Below are 18,462 nucleotides of genomic sequence, written 5' to 3'. Positions count from 1 at the left end.
TGCTGGCCACACTATTTCTGATACAGGCCAGGATGCCCTTGGCCCTCTTGGCCACCTGGGCACACTGCCGGCTCATGTTCAGCCGGCTGTCGACCAACACCCCCAGGTCCTATTCCTCTGGGCAGCTTTCCAGCCACTCTTCCCCAAGCCTGTAGCGCTGCATGGGGTTGTTGTGACCCAGGTGCAGGACCTGGCACTTGGCCTTGTTGAACCTCATACAATTGGCCTCAGCCCATCGATCCAGCCTGTCCACTTCTCACCACATCTACAGAAGTGTTCTAGCAGCCAGAAGACAGGAGTCCATAGCTCTTCTCAATGTGATAAAGAGTGCCATAAAAAGCACTCTTAAAAAGCATACTTATAAAAAATATGGTGTTGATATGGTCAAATGCATTTTTTATTAATGAGCAAATACAACAATTCACCAGATTCCCTTCAAAATAGTATAAATGCATCTGCTTTGCTATTTCAACCACTTAGGCTTGGTATTGATGAGTGTTAAAGAAAAAAAAAGTTCATCAGATACTGGAGACAAAAAGTTATTACTTCAAGCCAGACTTCAAAACATTTTCAAACAAACAAACAAACAACCCCCCATAAGCAATAAATTAATTAAGCCCAGAATTAAGGTCAACTCACCCACCCTCATAACAGTTTTGTGGAGAACCCCTTTGACAGGTTATTCCAAGCCACTTCAGCTGCCTTAGATTTTCATCACTGCTATAGGTCAGAAGGCAAATTAAAAGCAATAATAAAGACTGAAAGTTCTCAACATACTATTTATTCATGCCTCTATCCTACCCTTTCATTCACTGCTAGCTACTTTATTCAGGTTCAGAGCTAAGTATTGCCCTCAGTCTAGTAGTAAGAGATTTTTCAGTTGTTTAGCTGAAATAGGTACCAACAGGAGGTTTAGATGGCTGAGAAATGCAACGGAGGAGATGCTATCATCAACTCTCCCGTTATGGCAGGCAATGCTCCTACCCATTAAACCAAACCAGTCAGCCCTCTTTACAAGGGAATGTGTTTGCTTAAGACTGCACATTCTTTGGAAGCATTTTATACTACAAGAACATATACTAAAGGCTGGTTTCTGATCCCTGGTCTCCATGCAGAGCATCATAAAGTGAAACATCCTTACTTGTTGGGACTCAGTCAGACTCTACTGAAGTGGATGAAAACTCTGCTATTGATTTCCACATGAGCAAGACCTCAAGCATCTAACAGAATACTCCTCACAGGATTCTTGCTCGGCGAGGAAGAAGAAACTAGAATCATTTAGATAAATCCTGATAATAAACCTCCACAGACACTAGCAGAAATTATACCAGCCTGAAAAATACATGGTCAGTGTCCCTCTGGACTTGGGTCTCTTTTACATCATGATGCACTTTATGCCTTTACATAGGAAATCGAAGACTGCACTGGAGAAGGGAGGTTCAGACATTCCACATTAACATTCCACATATTTAAGTATGAAACACATATTTCAGGAACATATTTTGTTAACCTGGCACACTCCACATGTAGAAGCATGCCATGGTGTAAGCCTCCTGCACAGCCAATGGTGCAAGCTTCCCTGGCCAGGTGTCATCCTCCTGCACCTTTCAGGAGAATCACTGACCCACGGCAGCAATCACAGAGAGGTTGTGCATTTGGGGTGCTGAGCCAGACAAGCAGCAGGCTATCCTGGAGTCAACAAGGCACATAGAATCATAGAATCATAGAATCATTGAGGTTGGAAAAGACCTCTAAGATCATCGAGTCCAACCGTCAACCCAACACCACCATGCCCACTAAACCATGTCCCTAAGCGCCTCATCTACACGTCTTTTAAATACCTCCAGGGATGGGGACTCCACCACTTCCCTGGGCAGCCTGTGCCAATGTTTCACCACTCTTTCAGTAAAGAAATTTTTCCTTACATCCAATCTAAACCTCCCCTGCCGCAACTTGAGGCCATTTCCTCTCGTCCTATCGCTTGTTACTTCGGAGAAAAGACCAACACCCACCTCGCTACAACCTCCTTTCAGGTAGTTGTAGAGAGCGATGAGGTCTCCCCTCAGCCTCCTTTTCTCCAGGCTAAACAGTCCCAGTTCCCTCAGCCGCTCCTCAGAAGACTTGTTCTCCAGACCCCTCACCAGCCTCGTTGCCCTTCTCTGGACACGCTCCAGCACCTCAACGTCCTTCTTGTAGTGAGGGGCCCAAAACTGAACACAGTAGTCGAGGTGCGGCCTCACCAGGGCCGAGTACAGGGGCACGATCACTTCCCTACTCCTGCTGGCCACACTATTTCTGATACAGGCCAGGATGCCATTGGCCTTCTTGGCTGCCTGGGCACACTGCCGGCTCATGTTCAGCCGGCTGTCAACAAGCAGGTCCTTCTCTGCTGGGCAGCTTTCCAGCCACTCTTCCCCAAGCCTGTAGCGCTGCATGGGGTTGTTGTGGCCGAAGTGCAGGACCCGGCACTTGGCCTTGTTGAACCTCATACACTTGGCCTGGGCCCATCGATCCAGCCTGTCCAGGTCCCTCTGCAGAGCCTTCCTACCCTCGAGCAGATCAACACTCCCACCCAACTTGGTGTCGTCTGCAAACTTACTGAGGGTGCACTCAATCCCCTCATCCAGATCATCAATAAAGATATTAAACAAGACCGGCCCCAGTACTGAGCCCTGGGGAACACCGCTCGTGACCGGCCGCCAACTGGATGTAACTCCATTCACCACAACTCTCTGGGCCCGGCCATCCAGCCAGTTTTTGACCCAGCGCAGAGTCCACCTGTCTAAGCCGTGAGCCGCCAGCTTCTCTAGGAGAATGCTGTGGGAGACAGTGTCAAAGGCCTTGCTGAAGTCGAGGTAGACCACATCCACAGCCTTTCCCTCATCCACTAGGCGGGTCACCTGGTCATAGAAGGAGATCAGGTTGGTCAAGCAGGACCTGCCTTTCATGAATCCGTGCTGGCTAGGCCGGATCCCCTGGTTGTCCCGCTCATGCCTTGTGAGCGCCCTCAAGATGAACCGCTCCATAATCTTCCCCGGCACCGAGGTCATGCTGACAGGCCTGTAGTTCCCCGGATCCTCCTTCCGGCCCTTCTTGTAGATGGGCGTCACATTGGCAAGCCTCCAGTCGTCCGGGACCTCCCCCGTTAACCAGGACTGCTGATAAATGATGGAGAGCGGCTTGGCGAGCACCTCTGCCAGCTCCCTCAGCACTCTCGGGTGGATCCCATCCGGCCCCATAGACTTGTGAGTGTCCAGGTGGCGTAGCAGGTCATTGACTGCTTCCTCTTGGATTACGGGGGGTTCATCCTGCTTGCCGTCCCCGTCTTCCAGCTGGGGGGGCCAAGTACCCTGAGGATAACTGGTCTGCCTGTTAAAGACTGAGGCAAAGAAGGCATTAAGTACCTCAGCCTTTTCCTCATCCTCAGTGACAATGTTCCCCCACGCATCCAATAAAGGATGGAGATTCTCCTTGGCTCTCTTCTTGTCATTAATATATTTGTAAAAACACTTTTTGTTGTCTTTAACGACAGCGGCCAGATTGCGTTCTAGCTGGGCTTTTGCCTTTCTCATTTCTTCTCTGCACGACCTAACGAGATCCCTGTACTCTTCTTGAGTCGCCTGCCCCTTCTTCCACAAGCGGTAAACTCTCCTTTTTTTCCTGAGTCCCAGCAAGAGCTCCCGGTTCAGCCAGGCCGGTCGTCTTCCCCGCCCGTTCTTCTTACGGCGTACAGGGACAGCCTGCTCCTGCACCTTTAAGACTTCCTTCTTGAAGAACGTCCAGCCTTCCTGGACCCCTTTGCCCTTCAGGACCGTCTCCCAAGGGACTCTCTCAACCAACGTCCTGAACAGGCCAAAGTCCGCCCTCCAGAAGTCCATGGTTGTGGTTTTGCTGGCCCCCCTCCTTACTTCACCAAGAAGCGAGAATTCTATCATTTCATGGTCGCTAAGCCCAAGACGGCCTCCGACCACCACATCTCCCACCAGTCCTTCTCTGTTTGTAAACAGCAGGTCGAGCGAGGCACCTCCCCTGGTAGGCTCACTTACCAGCTGTGTCAGGAAGTTGTCTTCCACACACTCCAGGAACCTCCTAGACTGCTTCCTCTCTGCCGTGTTGTATTTCCAGCAGACGTCCGGGAAGTTGAAGTCCCCCACGAGAACAAGGGCTAGCGATTGAGAGACTTCTGCCAGCCGCTTATAGAACGCTTCATCCGCCCCTTCATCCTGGTTGGGTGGTCTATAACAGACTCCCAGCAGGATATCTGCCTCGTTGGCCTTCCCCCTCATCCTTACCCATAGACACTCAACCGTACCATCATCACAATCGTTGAGCTCTATACAATCAAAACACTCCCTAACATACAGGGCCACCCCACCGCCTCTCCTTCCTCGCCTGTCCCTTCTGAAGAGTCTATAGCCATCCATTGCAGCACTCCAGTCATGAGAGTCACTCCACCATGTTTCTGTGAGGGCAACTAAGTCATATCTCTCCCGCTGCACAATGGCTTCCAGCTCCTCCTGCTTGCCACCCATGCTGCGTGCATTGGTGTATATGCACTTGAGCTGGGCTATCGATTTCGCCCCCGGCATCGGCACGCCACCCCTAGGCTCATCTCTAGCGAGCCTGGTTTTATCCCCTTCCCCCTTCGAACCTAGTTTAAAGCCCTCTCAATGAGCCCTGCCAATTCATGAGCCATGATCCTTTTTCCCTTGTGAGACAGCTGGACTCCGTCTGTCACCAGCAGGCCCGGTGTCATGTAAACCTCCCCATGATCAAAAAAGCCAAAATTCCTCCGATGGCACCAGCCCCTGAGCCATGCGTTGATCAGGTGTGTTTTCCTGCTCCTTTCGGTATCCTTCCCTGCCACTGCAGGGATAGAGGAAAACACTACCTGCGCTCCCGATCCTTGAACCAGTCGCCCCAGTGCCCTGAAGTCCCTTTTGATCGCTGCAGGACTTCTCTCTGCAACCTCATCACTGCCAGCCTGTATAACCAGCAGCGGGTAGTAATCAGAAGGCCGTATCAAACCAGGGAGCTTCCTAGTGATGTCTCTGACCCGGGCCCCAGGGAGGCAGCAGACTTCCCTGTGGGACGGGTCCGGTCGGCATATCGGGCCCTCTGTTCCCCTCAGAAGGGAATCGCCTATGACAATTACCCTCCTTTTTTTCTTAGCAGCGGCAGTCGTAATGCGTGGGGCTGACTGCCTCACCCTAGGCGACCCCCCGGATGGACCTTCGTCTACATCCTCATTTGCCTGGCCCTCAAGTTCCAGGGCCCCATATCTGTTGTGTAAAGGCAACCGGGAAGGTGAGGGAGGCCGGGCGGGGGTTCGCCTGGCACGCCGAGCAGGGACCCGTTTCCATCCCCCCCCGTCGCTTAGGTCCCCTCTTTCTACCTGGTGGCAAGAAGGCAGGGGATCCTCTGCTTCTCGCGGAGCCTCCTTCTGCTGCCTCTGCCTCAGGGACGGTAGAGTGCAGCTCCACCAATCTATCTCCCTCTCACACTCCCGGATACTCCTCAACCTTTCCACCTTCTCCTTCAGCTCTGCCACCAGGCTGAGCAGATCATCCACCTGGTCACACCGCACACAGGTGGTGTCTCTGCTGCCCTCCGGTAGAGCTGACAGGCTCAGGCACTCCCTGCAGCCAGAGACCTGGACAGCTGTAAATGACATGAATGTCACCCTTCACATAGAGCTTCTGGCTTGAAGATGAGCTCAAAGTTTTATTCGGGATGTTAGTGTTAGCTCCATGTTAAGGGCTTCAAAGATATTCAAACAGTGGGAGCCACTGAAAAGAGCTTCAAAGTCATGAGACTCCCTAGCAGGCTAGAAAGCCTGCACTGGCCTCTTATCCCAGGCTACCCGCCCTTTGCCTGGGGACATGAAGTCATGGTAGTAAATGTGCCATGGAAATGATCTTTCCAGGGAAGTCCACTGTGAAGAGACCTTTGCCAGGTTTGTGCTAGCTTCTCAGAGTTAGTGTGACCGGAGAATTTCAATTCCATAAACCACAGGCAAGATCAAGATGGCAGGCTGTGAGCTTGTTTATAAATCTCAAATGTAGTTAGATCTGCACATAGTCACAGTCAGTCTACTACACGAAGATGCCCTAAGCAGTAACTGGAAAGGTCTGTCTTCCACTCTTCACAGCTCAATATGCCCCAGCCTGTATTATAATATACTCTGCCTGGAGGGAGGCATTAGCCTTTGGTAGTTAGAGAATCATAGACTAATTTAGGTTTGACCTCCTGAGGTCATTCAGTTCAACCTCCAGCTCAAAGCAGCAGTAACTTTAAAGCTAGATCAGATTGTTCAGGGCCGAGCCCAGTAAAATTCTCAACATTTCCAAGGATGGAGATTTGACAGTCTCTCTGGGCACTTGCTCCAGTGTTTGACCACCCTCATTCTGAAAAAACGTTTCTTTATGCCCAGTCAGAATTTCCCTTGTTGCAGCCTGTGACTGTTGTCTCTTCTCCTTTCATTTCCTTGAGAGGCAGGAACTCCACTACAATTTCACAACCATGTGCTTTTCTGGGAATTTCCATGAGACTTACAGTACTACGTTACATTCAAATAGAGAACAAAATGAGAAGAAAAACCCCATCAACATATTGCTGCTTTCCACTAAAGTGTGTCAAAGTACAGACATAAGTAAACTGCTGTGAAAAGTCATAGTCTGGAAAGTTCGCTGTTTGAAGATAGATACCTGCACAGTGGGACTATATTTCCTATTTAAAAAAAAGCTTTGGGGTATACTCTAAACTCTCTTTTTTGGTTCCTCTCTTAATCTGTATTACCAAATGGGTTTTCTGCACCAGGTCAAGCTGCCTGGTCCTCACGCACAGCAGGAACTCTTACTGCATCAAGTCTCAATAGGATTTAGCTCAGCTACTTTCTACTATTATTTTCCTGTTGCATTTTTGTGAGTGTGAGGCAAATGTGCTCGATGTACTCAAGCCTTGCGTGTGTATTTGTGGAGAACAGTCTGCGTGTTTTGTTTTTTCCAAACCAGGCTGCAATAATCCAATATGCAAGAATTGGATAAACCAGTTACACTGAAGTCTGATCTTCACATTGATGAACATGGATAACAAATCTAGAAAGAAAAATTAGGCTACAGCCATAGGAAATATGATCAGACTTGTGCCCTGAGTATAAACCTGGAACTTCACTCTTCAGTATTAGAGTTATGTTAACTGACCTGTGAGTTTTTCCAGAACATCAAATCCATGTTTCAGAGCAATGATATCAAGAAAAGAGACTGTGCCGTCTTCAAACCTAAAGAATGGAACAAATGAGCACAGTAAACAAATCATGCAGCTAAGGTACAGACTTTAAATCTATTTTGAGAGTTATTTTATATTCAGTGAATCTAACTTGCAGAGTGGGAACTCTTCCCTTAGGGATTCATCTTCCAGTCTTGTAGTGTCCTATGAAGCAAAAACATATTCTTCAAAGCTATAGAGGCTCATATGAACAGCTGCTTGCACAGAGAAAGTTGTATTTTCCCCTGTGTGGGCTACTTGTGGGTTTTGGATTTTTAGAGTAATGGGTAACAGTTATGTCTTATGAGCTAATGTCACAAGGTCCTAAGTTACCTTCTGACAATGTCAGAAGATGTCAGGAATAGGTGAGGAGACAGGTGGAGACTTTGTGTTTGCCCCTCCACTCCAACGTGATTACATCTAATACAGTTGAGTTAGAAGGCAAGAAGAGACCTTCCTTACCTGGAGCAAAGAGGAAGATGACTAACAAGTCTCCCTCCATGTGCTCTTCCTGGAAATTAAAAATAACTGACCTATAACAAGAGCTCTATACAAGGGTGGGGGAAAATGTACATCCCCTACCAACATCTTTTAATGGAAACACCAGATGGAAACAAAAATGCCGTATTTGATGAACTACTGCAGCCATTCCCACAGTTCAGAAGGAGAAGGTGCAGCTCCAAGGTGGGGATGTATTCATGAAGTGGTGCCCAAGAGAATTTCAAGGGGGCAGAAGGGACAGCATATCTAGCATCAAAATATGTTTTATTTAGGTTTTGTGTGTACCACAGTCCACAAGAAGTTTTAAGGAGTGATCATTCAGCTTGCTTCACCACAAAGGGGAACACAGAATAATGCTGACAACTGACGAAGTCGAAACTGTACAGAACTCACTACCATGTAAGGCTGAACTTGGGGTCACAGCAACCCTCTAAGAAGGAGGGAGCTATCTCCAAAACTGTAACAGTTAATGCTGGAAATGAACCCACCAGCAACAACCCCAAATCTCATGGTTCAAGTTTAAAATTAAACTCTGACCATGAGGATGAGACCTTCCCAGTAACCTGGTGTTCCTTGAATCTTTCTCAGAAAGGGCTGATGGTGTCCACACTGAAAAATGACTGGATAACATGGATCACAACAGAGGCACTCTTGGGCAAAAATACTTTACGTGCGCACATAATAGAAAAGAAAATAGGGGATTACTTTTTTTTTGCTGGATGTATAATTTTTCGTAATGCATGTAAAAAGCTTTTGGTGCCACAATTAAATACGTATTGTGAAAAGGCTCAAAGGTTAAAAATGTCAGACTTCAAATGCTTTTTCTTTAATAAAATAAACCTCAATAGAATAGTATAATAGCTCTCACTTCTACAGTGATTTTTCTTACTTATCTTCTATTTCATTTTTCTACAGTTATCAAATAATTTAAACACTGCAAGTGATACTGTCAGGTGAAGGACATATAAAGCTTCCAAAATATTTGGTAAAGTTCCACACAAAAGAATAATGCAAGAGTACTGTGTATACATGGTAATATGTTCAGGTGGGATGAAAGAAGTCAGATAGAGGCAGCAAATAATTATAAACCAAGTGGTAAGAGAACGGTGGTGGACTGCTACAAGGATGAATGGCCCAAAAGAGACCACTCATGCTCACATATTTCAACACAAAATAGGCCAGAGAATCCTTCTTAGGAGTTTCTGAATCTGCCTAGTAATAATTAATAGCAAAGTCTATTGCTCCTGAATTTCAGGTAAGAAACCTCGCCGGCTGTCAGTGATGAAATTTAAAATGGCCACTTGTGATTTGAAAGAGACCCAACACCAGGAATATTTTCACAGAGACCTGTGGACCAGTATCTGAGGGAAGCAATACTCTATCCAAAAAGCCAGAAAAACTGGGGGAGGAGGAGGAAGAAGAGATAAGGCAGAGGCTAACAGTGGTTTTGGAATTAAATGCAGAAAAACATTAAAAATTTGCCCGGGCTGCAGGAAATGCAGGAAATGAAAAGTGGTCCCACACGGCTGCCAAGGAGAGATTATAGAAAGGATCTGTGAGGGGGAATTGACCTGCCCTGCTCAGTTACTGGCAATGGCTAGCAAAGCAAATAAAACACTGGGAACTAAAGACCAGAGCAGAGACACTGGCACGGAGCCCATCGAGAAGACTGCACAGCCCTCAACAACCTTATCATTATCAGAATGGAAGAGCACTTGAAAGGGCAGCAAAGGTGCCAGCCTAGATCTTCAAAGGCCTCTGAATCTTACCTATAGTAAAAGGGGAAGCAAAAAAAAAATTATTCCTGTTCATTAGATGTGATTATTAACTAAGCAGACAACTGCAGTACATCCATTGCTAAGCAATAGAAGAGATGCATGAACCATGTTACTGTTTAAGATCTTAAAGATTTTCATGGAAATAGTCCGGAGCTTAGGAATCTCTTTCCGTTCAGAAAAAAGAAAGCAAACACAATTGTGGGGTTTTGATCAAACATTATGCTCCAGAACAGCACAATCGTTGTGGCAGTATATGCATCCTACATTGTTTTGTCAGACCCGTGTTCTTCTTTCTGAATCACAAAAAAATTGTCTGCTGGGAGCTCCATTGCAAGAACCAGAAGCCATAAAAGAACTGAAAATAATGCTAAAAATATTTGCTCAAAGATATGGGCAAGTCTCTCTTTTTACAATTTAGATATGGACTATTTTGCAACATTCCTCTCTTATATTTTGTATGTTCATATGGCCCCCTCTATTTCTACATTACCAGCTTTCCATTTCTGATAAAGAAAGCACTAATATTTCGTTATACCTATAATATGGGTATTTACACTACTTGCAGTGCACTTGGCTCTCACGTATATTCTTCAGATTTACTGAACACCTGATGTGCAATTTCATGTAAAGCTGTCATCTCCCCCATATTTCCAGCTATTGAATTAATAATTTTGCTTTATCCCCAGAAAAATTTACAGGAATCATCTATAAATTCTGATATTTAGCAAATCTATAAATTCTGATATTTAGTAAATTAAGCCTTAAGTGCTATAGCAATTTTACTTAGTACCACGGCAAAACATGATGCTATGAAGGGTAGCTATTCCCCTCTTGGGACACAGAGAGCTCTCTTCCAGAATATTTGGCTGTATTTAGGATTGAGAGCAAACATGCTCCTTACGTTGCAGAACATCATTGACTTCAATGGCTCCTTTTCTGTTTGATGCAATTGATGCTTCAAATAAATTGTTTCCCCACTCAATGGCAGTTCCAGTGTTAGAATAATCAGTTTAGGATGAAGTTCATTTGAATGCTGGTCTAGAAGCCATTTCCTGAAGTAATAAAGGTTTTGCAGCTGATGATGTATAAAGGTTACTTAGAAAGCCTAATACTGCAGAATACCAACACAAGAAACAAGAAGCTTATCTCTCTTATCTAGTTCTTATTATAATTGATCCCACTTAATCACATCTGGGATGAGCTCAATTGCTTAGCTGATAGTGTTTGTGAAAAGCTGATAGCATTTCACATCAACCTGCTACCTGGAAAACTGGTTAAACAGCTCATGGCATAACAAAAAACAGAGCAGCCTGCCTAAATCTATCAAGGGTTTATGAAGCTGATGAGTTGCTCTTCTTTTCCAAGTCACACAAGACCTCTGTTTCTAGAAGCTGCAATTTTTCCTTTGAGTCATGAGAGAAAACTATTGCTTACAGAGAGAGGTCCCACCTTTAGGATCTTCCTAGGGAGGGAGATAGGCTAGTATTTCTCTGAATCCTTGTTGAATTGGTTCTGCATACAAATCTCACTTCTAAAGCCCACACTATCCCACACTTCAGGGCAACTGAAACAAACTGTGACATCTTGGGCAGTTCGAATTCATCCTCTCCTTAGCCAGGTCACCCTTACATGGAATATAATGACAAGAGTCATGGCCTGGACAGATACGATTGGAAATAAAGTGCTTAGGGGCTAAGCAAACAACTCGTGTTTAAAGAGAGGACTTATGAGTAAAATCTAGTGGAAGACAAAAATCTTACCCTGGAGTTGGACAGAACTGACTTAAGTCAGGAGTCCAAAAGGGCCCTCAAGACCAATCAGCCAATGCTGAGGTGGTGAAATATCTTGCCTAACATAAGCTATTCTGTATATTGAAAGTATACAAGGCACAGCTTTTAGGTATTTTGGGTGGGAGCACCTGCCTCTGGATCCTGGGAAGGCTGACTTGCTTAGCAAGCAGATGAGTGATTCAGCTGGTTTTTTTCAATTCATTTGCCCAGACAAAGTAAATCCAGACACAGAGCCACTGCACATGTGCAATTTCTGTCCCAAACACAGCCCAGAGCATTGAAACTTTGATAAAAATCGCATCACAAGGCCAAAAATCGTCCCGCTCATTTGAGAGCATTGCTGAGTCAATGCAAAGTGCAATGAAGGACCGCGGGGGGGTAATGTCACTGTCAGCCAGCTTCCACTCTCCTTTACACCGGGGTAATAACTCCATTTAGGTCAAATGAGCAGAAGTCATTTCTGAGTTTCTAAAGCAGGTAAAAGCAAAACCAAATCCACAGAGAAAGCATATTTCTTGAATAAGCTGCTTTTCTTTTCTTTTTTCTTTTTTTTAAACACTCCTCAAGAGTGGAGCTGCCCTTTGAAGTGAGATGTTACACGAGTTCCTTTCATCTTTCCAATTCATTTATTTTCATCTAATTAAAAAGTACAACAATACAGAGAGGTTCTTGGTATGCATTTAGAAGTAGTTCATTCAGATCCTATTTTTCACCTCTTAGAGATATTTCGTATCACCTCCACATGAAACAACTGTCTTGGCAAATTTAATTTTTACATTTTATACACTTACCTGTTTATTCTATATTGACATTTGCTGGAATTACAATAGCACCAAGGGTATACAGCGTCAAGCTTATGGCTGTAGGGGCAGACTGTTTTCAGTCACATTTGTGTTCTTAGGTTAGTAATTGCCATCTCTGATATTAGCAGGGGAATGGATCTTAATTGGTCTCACTGCTTTCCAACATCAAACTCCCAACATTTGCAAAAGGAGCTACATTTGTTTTGCTTTTCTTTAACTTAAAATACATCATTACCAGCCTATGAAACCTTTAGGGCCCTGTTCTGCTCTTTAGCACATCTATCAGCTCCTCTTGAGATAAAATTCTCAGGTACCTTTCCAGGGTGTTTGTGGCTCTCCAGAGGACACACTCCCCTCGGTCTGGCTTTGTCTCCCACAGACGATGCTCTTCATTTTTAGCTAATTGCCAGTTGTCTGTATTAGCCACCTTCTTAACTGGGTGAAACCCTGGTCACATTAACACCAACAACTGAATTTTAAGGCAGCGTCATGCAAGACCAAGCAATTATCTGTGGGCTTTTTGATCCTCTACTAGTAAAATCTTTGGAACAGGATCTGATCCCCAGAACACTAACCTCAGGTACGCACTCCCTTCGGATTAAGTATTTTTGTCTAACACGGTGCATGCCACTGAAGCAAGTGAATAAAATGAGGAGACAGCCTGTTGTAATGGGCATGTATGCTACCATTAAACTATGCTTTTGTAATAATCCAACTTTTGCATAACTGCCTGCACAGGAGCATGCTACAGCAAGCCAAGAATTTAAATGCTAGGAGGGCAGTAATAAATTATAGACCTCTGAATAAGACATCTACTCTCACCACTTCAGCAACTCCTTTTTACCTCTGTTAGTGGCACATTACACGTTCATGAGTGATGATTGTTTCCCACACAATGAAAGGAGAATGCTTATCCAATGCTCAAACAACTGCCACTTGTGGAGGAGAAAATTGAATGAATAAATCAATCCATTTTTATTTCTCAAATGTCCCTGTGCATCTCTCCCTTATATGCAATTTGGTGAACTTCTAACTGGTAACTTTGCTCACTACCTGTATCTAGAAAACTCTCCCCCTTTTGCACCAAAAGATTAGCAATCCTTGAGTCTGTTACTCAAATCAGGCTGAATTCTGATTTAGCAGATTATCAGCTCCTCAGGGTTCTGCCTTTCCGTAAAAATCATGCTTCTGACAACTATGCATCACAATTACTTTCAGCTGTATGCAATTTTTACATAAAATTAGATTTCTCCTACTAATACCATTTTTACAATTAATAGTTTACAATATATTTTTAAAAATATTTATACAAGAGCTTTGGCCATAAGCATTTAAATCATGCAACAATGAACAAGTTATATCTCAGGGACAACATACTCTCCCCACCAACCCCTACATGGATCCTCCAAAGTCAAAGAATAATAAAACTACTTTTTATTCCCCACCAGAAGAGCCACCAGTCACAAAAAAACCTGTACCGCATTTGTCACTGGCCAAAGGTTCTCTTCCAAATTCACGAAATAGGCCAATGTGGTTTCTTTGCATTGATGGGGCAGAGGGGGAGAAACAAAATAATCCTTCTCTTTAAAATTGCATCACGCAAAGGGATTTTTCCTTGAGGTATATTAAATTTAAGTCTTCAGGAACATGAGGCCTGCTGGTTAACTGGCCTCAAAGAATAATATGTTCAACTATCAGCTAGTTAGCTTGCTATTTATACTCATTCTTCTTAACTTGTAACTTATTAATGTCAACAAGAACTCCATTAAGGTGCAATTCAGTGTGAGCAAGTGTACTGCAAATTATTTCTGTATCTTTCTGAGTATTTAAAATTTGATATGCATTATTCTCCCATGATTAAATATCAATAATCCACAGGTTCACACCTCTGCTTCCCACAGGAAGGTAATATCCAGATATAACCCTAAGTAACAGTTAAAGTGAGCATTATGCAAGGTGTGTTTGCATAAACTGTTCACTGATCAGTTATGAGTAATGAATCATTAATAAAAATTCAAAGCCCTTTCTTAGGGCTTAGCCTTTCTCCTTACAAGGAAAGAAAGGATGAAAGACATTCTGGAGCTAAATTTTTCATATAATAATGAAATATTATAATCAGCAATAATCTGACCAGCTGTAATCATTTGTCCATGTTCAGTATAAACAGATTTGTTTATTTCCTCACAAAGATTGAGATGCAATCTTTCATCCTTAAACAGGTGCATTAGGGGATAAAGAATAACTTTGTAATCAACTGCTAAAGACAAATCAATTTAAAATTTGGCAGACAGAAAAGGCTCCACTTGAACATTAATTTATTCTTCAAAATCCACACGTAAAAATACCGCTGTCTAATCATGTATGCCAGTGAGGCAGACCCAGATCAATGACCTCGGATAATGTTAGCAGTAACTTATCCTCAGATAATAGAGAAAAATCCCTATGATTGCTTTCCAATGGGTGGGCTCCATTCTACAGAAAGGTCTGTGCGTCAGAGCAGGGGTTACTGCAATGCATAAGCCTTATTTCCGCTGCAGATAAAAGTGAATCCAGCAACACTTCTGAGCACTTCATTTCCTCAGTTGGGGGGGGTGAAAAGACTTCTCTGATCCCATCCAGAAAGCTTCTTTCTCTAGCAATAAAAATTCTTTCCGGACCTAATTTTCAGAGGCAATGTATACCCAAGATTAGCAGAATCCATTGGGAGCTGTGAATGAAAACAGGTTCTTCACTATTAAGCCCGTCATGTTAAACCATTCCGTGTCGAGCCACCATTGGGGCAGATTTGCTCTTCCTTCATGGCAACCTGAAAACTAACTTAAAGAATTTCAAATGTCAGTACTGTCAGTAAGAGAGTGGCTCAAAACGTGCTCATGATAGCGATACCACAAAAAAGGAAAAGGAGGTGGGGGAGTAAGGGTTCTCAACAGAAATGAGTATTTTTGCTAGAAGGCAGGAAGTTAAAAAAATAAAAAGACTTTTCATCTTCCTCCAGCACTGCCTATTCTATTAGTTTTCCAACTAAAAAGAAATACAGAGAAAGTTCCCATCTGTACTTTTCTGATGCAGCTACAAAACAATCTAAGCCAAAACTCATAGGGACAGAAGTGCTTCTTGCAAATTTTGCCTTCAACGTGGCTCAGGATTGCGCAGAATCTCCCCAGATGCCAGGTCTTGCTAAATTACAGTGAACCTTCAGGTCCAGATCTTCTGCCACTGGAAAACAGGGAAGTGTTGAAGGCATCACAGGCCAGCTGGACTCTGAACCACACGTCCACACGGCAGCTGTCTTCATGGGAAATGGCACTTCTTAGCGTCTTTCCACTCATTACTGACTCAGATAAAGTATGTCGTGGTTTAACCTCAGCCGGCAACTGAGCACCACACAGCCGCTCGCTCACTCTTCACCCCCCCATGGGATGGGGGAGAGAATCGGAAGAGTAAAAGCAAGAAATAATTTTCTTTTTTTTAAAGTGGAATGAGTATTAAGTGGATGTCAGAAGCCTTCATGCGTGTGCGAATATTTAATAGCTGTCAGCAGGAATATAATGTTATCAGTGCTTGTTGCCTTTCACTTCTGATGCAAATGTGCACATATGTGGAACTGCCCGTAGTTGGTGGCATAGGCCAACTACAAGTAGTAACAAGTAAGTACTAAGCAGCTAAATTCAGTTTAATGTATGATATATGTACCAACAACACCCTGTGTATCCAGAAAGGCTGGCAGCTTGATAGGACTGGCATTATTAAATTACTGCTATAAAACAACTTAGGTTCAGAATAAGGTCTGATTAGCTAGTTTGCATGTTGAGACCTTTGTGATAACAGTAAAATCGTCAAAGCAGAATGAGAAGAGACAAATACAAGGAAGACTTCAGCTAATAAACATTCCAAGGTATACATGCAACGTTTTTAGGCCTAGGGGGTGCAGCTACCTTTTTAGGCCTAGGGCGTGCAGCCAACGGAGACTTTCACGAGGAAAAAAACCATATTTTTTCTGCCCCACTCTCATGCTTGAAAAAAAATATTACATAGTAAGATATGCTACACCAAACCAGGTGCATCCTGGCAATCAACTGTTTTACTGCAAAACCTACCAAACTATCTTTCCACTTTGGGACCTCAGAACTACTATAATATGCAGACCTCTTGCAATGTTTTCTTCATTTTTCAGCATTGTTATGAGGCTTGCTAAGATTTCACACCACCCTGTGAGGTCAACTGGTAGCATCTCACTCATAAGATGACGACAGGGAAGTTGAAGTAAGTGACTTTTCTTTCCAAGGACCTACTCTGACTGATTTGCAAAGCTTGGTCTGGATATTGGGAGTTACCAAATTTCCAGAAAATTGAACTCAAAACAGTGATACTGAATTAGCAAGTACTCCTCATTTCTCACTGTTTTACGTAGTCTGCAGCTTATACTGCAGAAAGCCAAGAATCCTTTCCATGCAATTGCCTCTCCTCTTCAACAGGAGGGCAGTGATGGAGACCCCAGGAATATCATGTGCTCATGTTATAAACAAAGGTAGTTGCTTTAGCTTTCACAAGTGTCGTGGACCTGCATTGATAAGGTCAGTAACAGAAGGAATTTCTGGAGGTCTTCCAGTCATCTGAGTCCAGAAGAAAGGATCACCTCAACTAACGATTCCTGCAAGGACTCAGGAAAATTCTGGCGCGTTACCTGGCGTTGCTGATGCTTGAAGTAGGGAGCACAGAGAGATGACTCCTATCCCTTGCTTTGACAGAAAAGAGCATGAGTCAGGTAGACTAGGAGACCGCAAGGTAAAGAAACAGCAGAAGGTTAGGAGTATGTGCCTCAACAGAGAAAGAAAAAGTTTAGTATTCATAGAAGCATTTGTTATGTAAGTAATATCACCCCAGCTATCATCCAAATAGAAAACAGGATAATGAGTGGGTGAAAGTAGCAGAGATGTTTATAAGTTAAGACAATGTATGTGGGCTACAAAATGGAGGGATTAGAGGCTCTGTAGGACATTTGACATTAGTATGTGGTAGAAAAATAATCACAAATAGAAAACACGCTAAAGAAAACACAGAAATATAAGAGGGATGGTAGTGAAGAAAACAAAACTGTTTAGAATTGAAATCTTTTTGGTGAGATGCTCAAAACAAGCAGGACTAGTTGCTGAGATTCTGCTATAGGCTATGTAGCTATGCAGGAAAAAAAGTTTTTGGGTAACAACAGATACTTTTCTATCACTCTCACAGAAATAAATACTACATTAAATTTCCTACAAGCAAAACCAAGGTAACAGAAATGGTTGAGTTCAGTTTTCTTTAACATCAGAGCCAAAACTAAACAAAACCTGCTACAAATAAAATAATTATCTGAAAAATGGCTTTTACAGTTGTACAATACACGATGGAAGACTGACTGATAGAAACGCTGGTCAGAGGGATTAGAAGGTTACATGGCACAGATAGATAAGCAACCTCAAATGAGGTTTTCAATGTGATCAGAGCAAAATGAGATAGTAATGAAATTACTTGGTCAGGAAAACTGAAGTAATCAGATACTTAGATAGAGAGGAGAGCTAAAATTACTTGAAGTTGAGGTTCAAAAATGCATGGAATTTGCATCCCGAAAGAATGAAAAAAGAGAGAAAATGAACTTTTAGAGAAAGCCTCTAGCAATAACCTGCACTAAAAAATACCTCTGAAGAGAGATTTTAGCACTGCTTGTAAAAGCTGACATAAAATCCAAAAAAGTGCTGCTCAGCGAAGGAAGCTACTGTTGGAAAGACAGAAAGCACAGGGATAAAGTGAGAATTCCCAACAGCCAAGCCCTGACAAAGCAAATTAAACTGAACAGCAAACTATTCTTTACAGAAAATCAAAGGAAAATATAAATAATGTATAATAACACACATAATATATAATGAAATAGGAAACAGAAATAAAAAGAAAAGGACAATGATTGTTATTCAATAAACAAAGAGCTGGAAGAGGAAAAAGGGCCTGAAAACTAAATGAGTACTTGGCTTCAGATTTTAACAAGGACTCTGATGAAAAACATAGGTCAGGACAGGGTGACTCATGGCTGAAAGTGTGTGGAAAGTGTGAAAATGGAAGTTATTGCAGCTGGTGTGGAAACTCACTTCAAAGGTTTTAATGTACTTGAACACAGGCAGACAGACAAACTACGTCCCAAAATAGTAAGAAATTGGCATGAAAAACTCCCAAGTCCAATAACACAGGCCAGTAAACAAATTTGTCAAATCAGGAATGGAAAACAGAAAACACAATATTTCTACTGAAGAAAGGGAAACAGAGTGATCCAAGCAACAACACATCTGTTAG

At 43.3% G+C, this 18,462-nt stretch overlaps 1 protein-coding gene across 1 annotated transcript in view; it reads right to left on the bottom strand.

The window, feature by feature from the left end:
• Positions 1-18,462, bottom strand: part of MOCOS (molybdenum cofactor sulfurase) — a 233,230-nt gene that overhangs the window by 100,421 nt on the left and 114,347 nt on the right. Inside the window, exon 5 of the mRNA XM_076330220.1 lies at positions 7,203-7,279. Within this exon, the coding sequence (XP_076186335.1) occupies positions 7,203-7,279 (77 nt within the window). The remainder of the gene's footprint in view (positions 1-7,202; positions 7,280-18,462) is intronic.

This window comes from Aptenodytes patagonicus, chromosome 2 (assembly GCF_965638725.1).
Source record: "Aptenodytes patagonicus chromosome 2, bAptPat1.pri.cur, whole genome shotgun sequence".
NCBI lineage: Eukaryota > Metazoa > Chordata > Aves > Sphenisciformes > Spheniscidae > Aptenodytes > Aptenodytes patagonicus.
The sequence above is the reverse complement of the archived record's forward strand: the minus strand, read 5'-3'. Positions and strand labels throughout refer to the sequence as shown.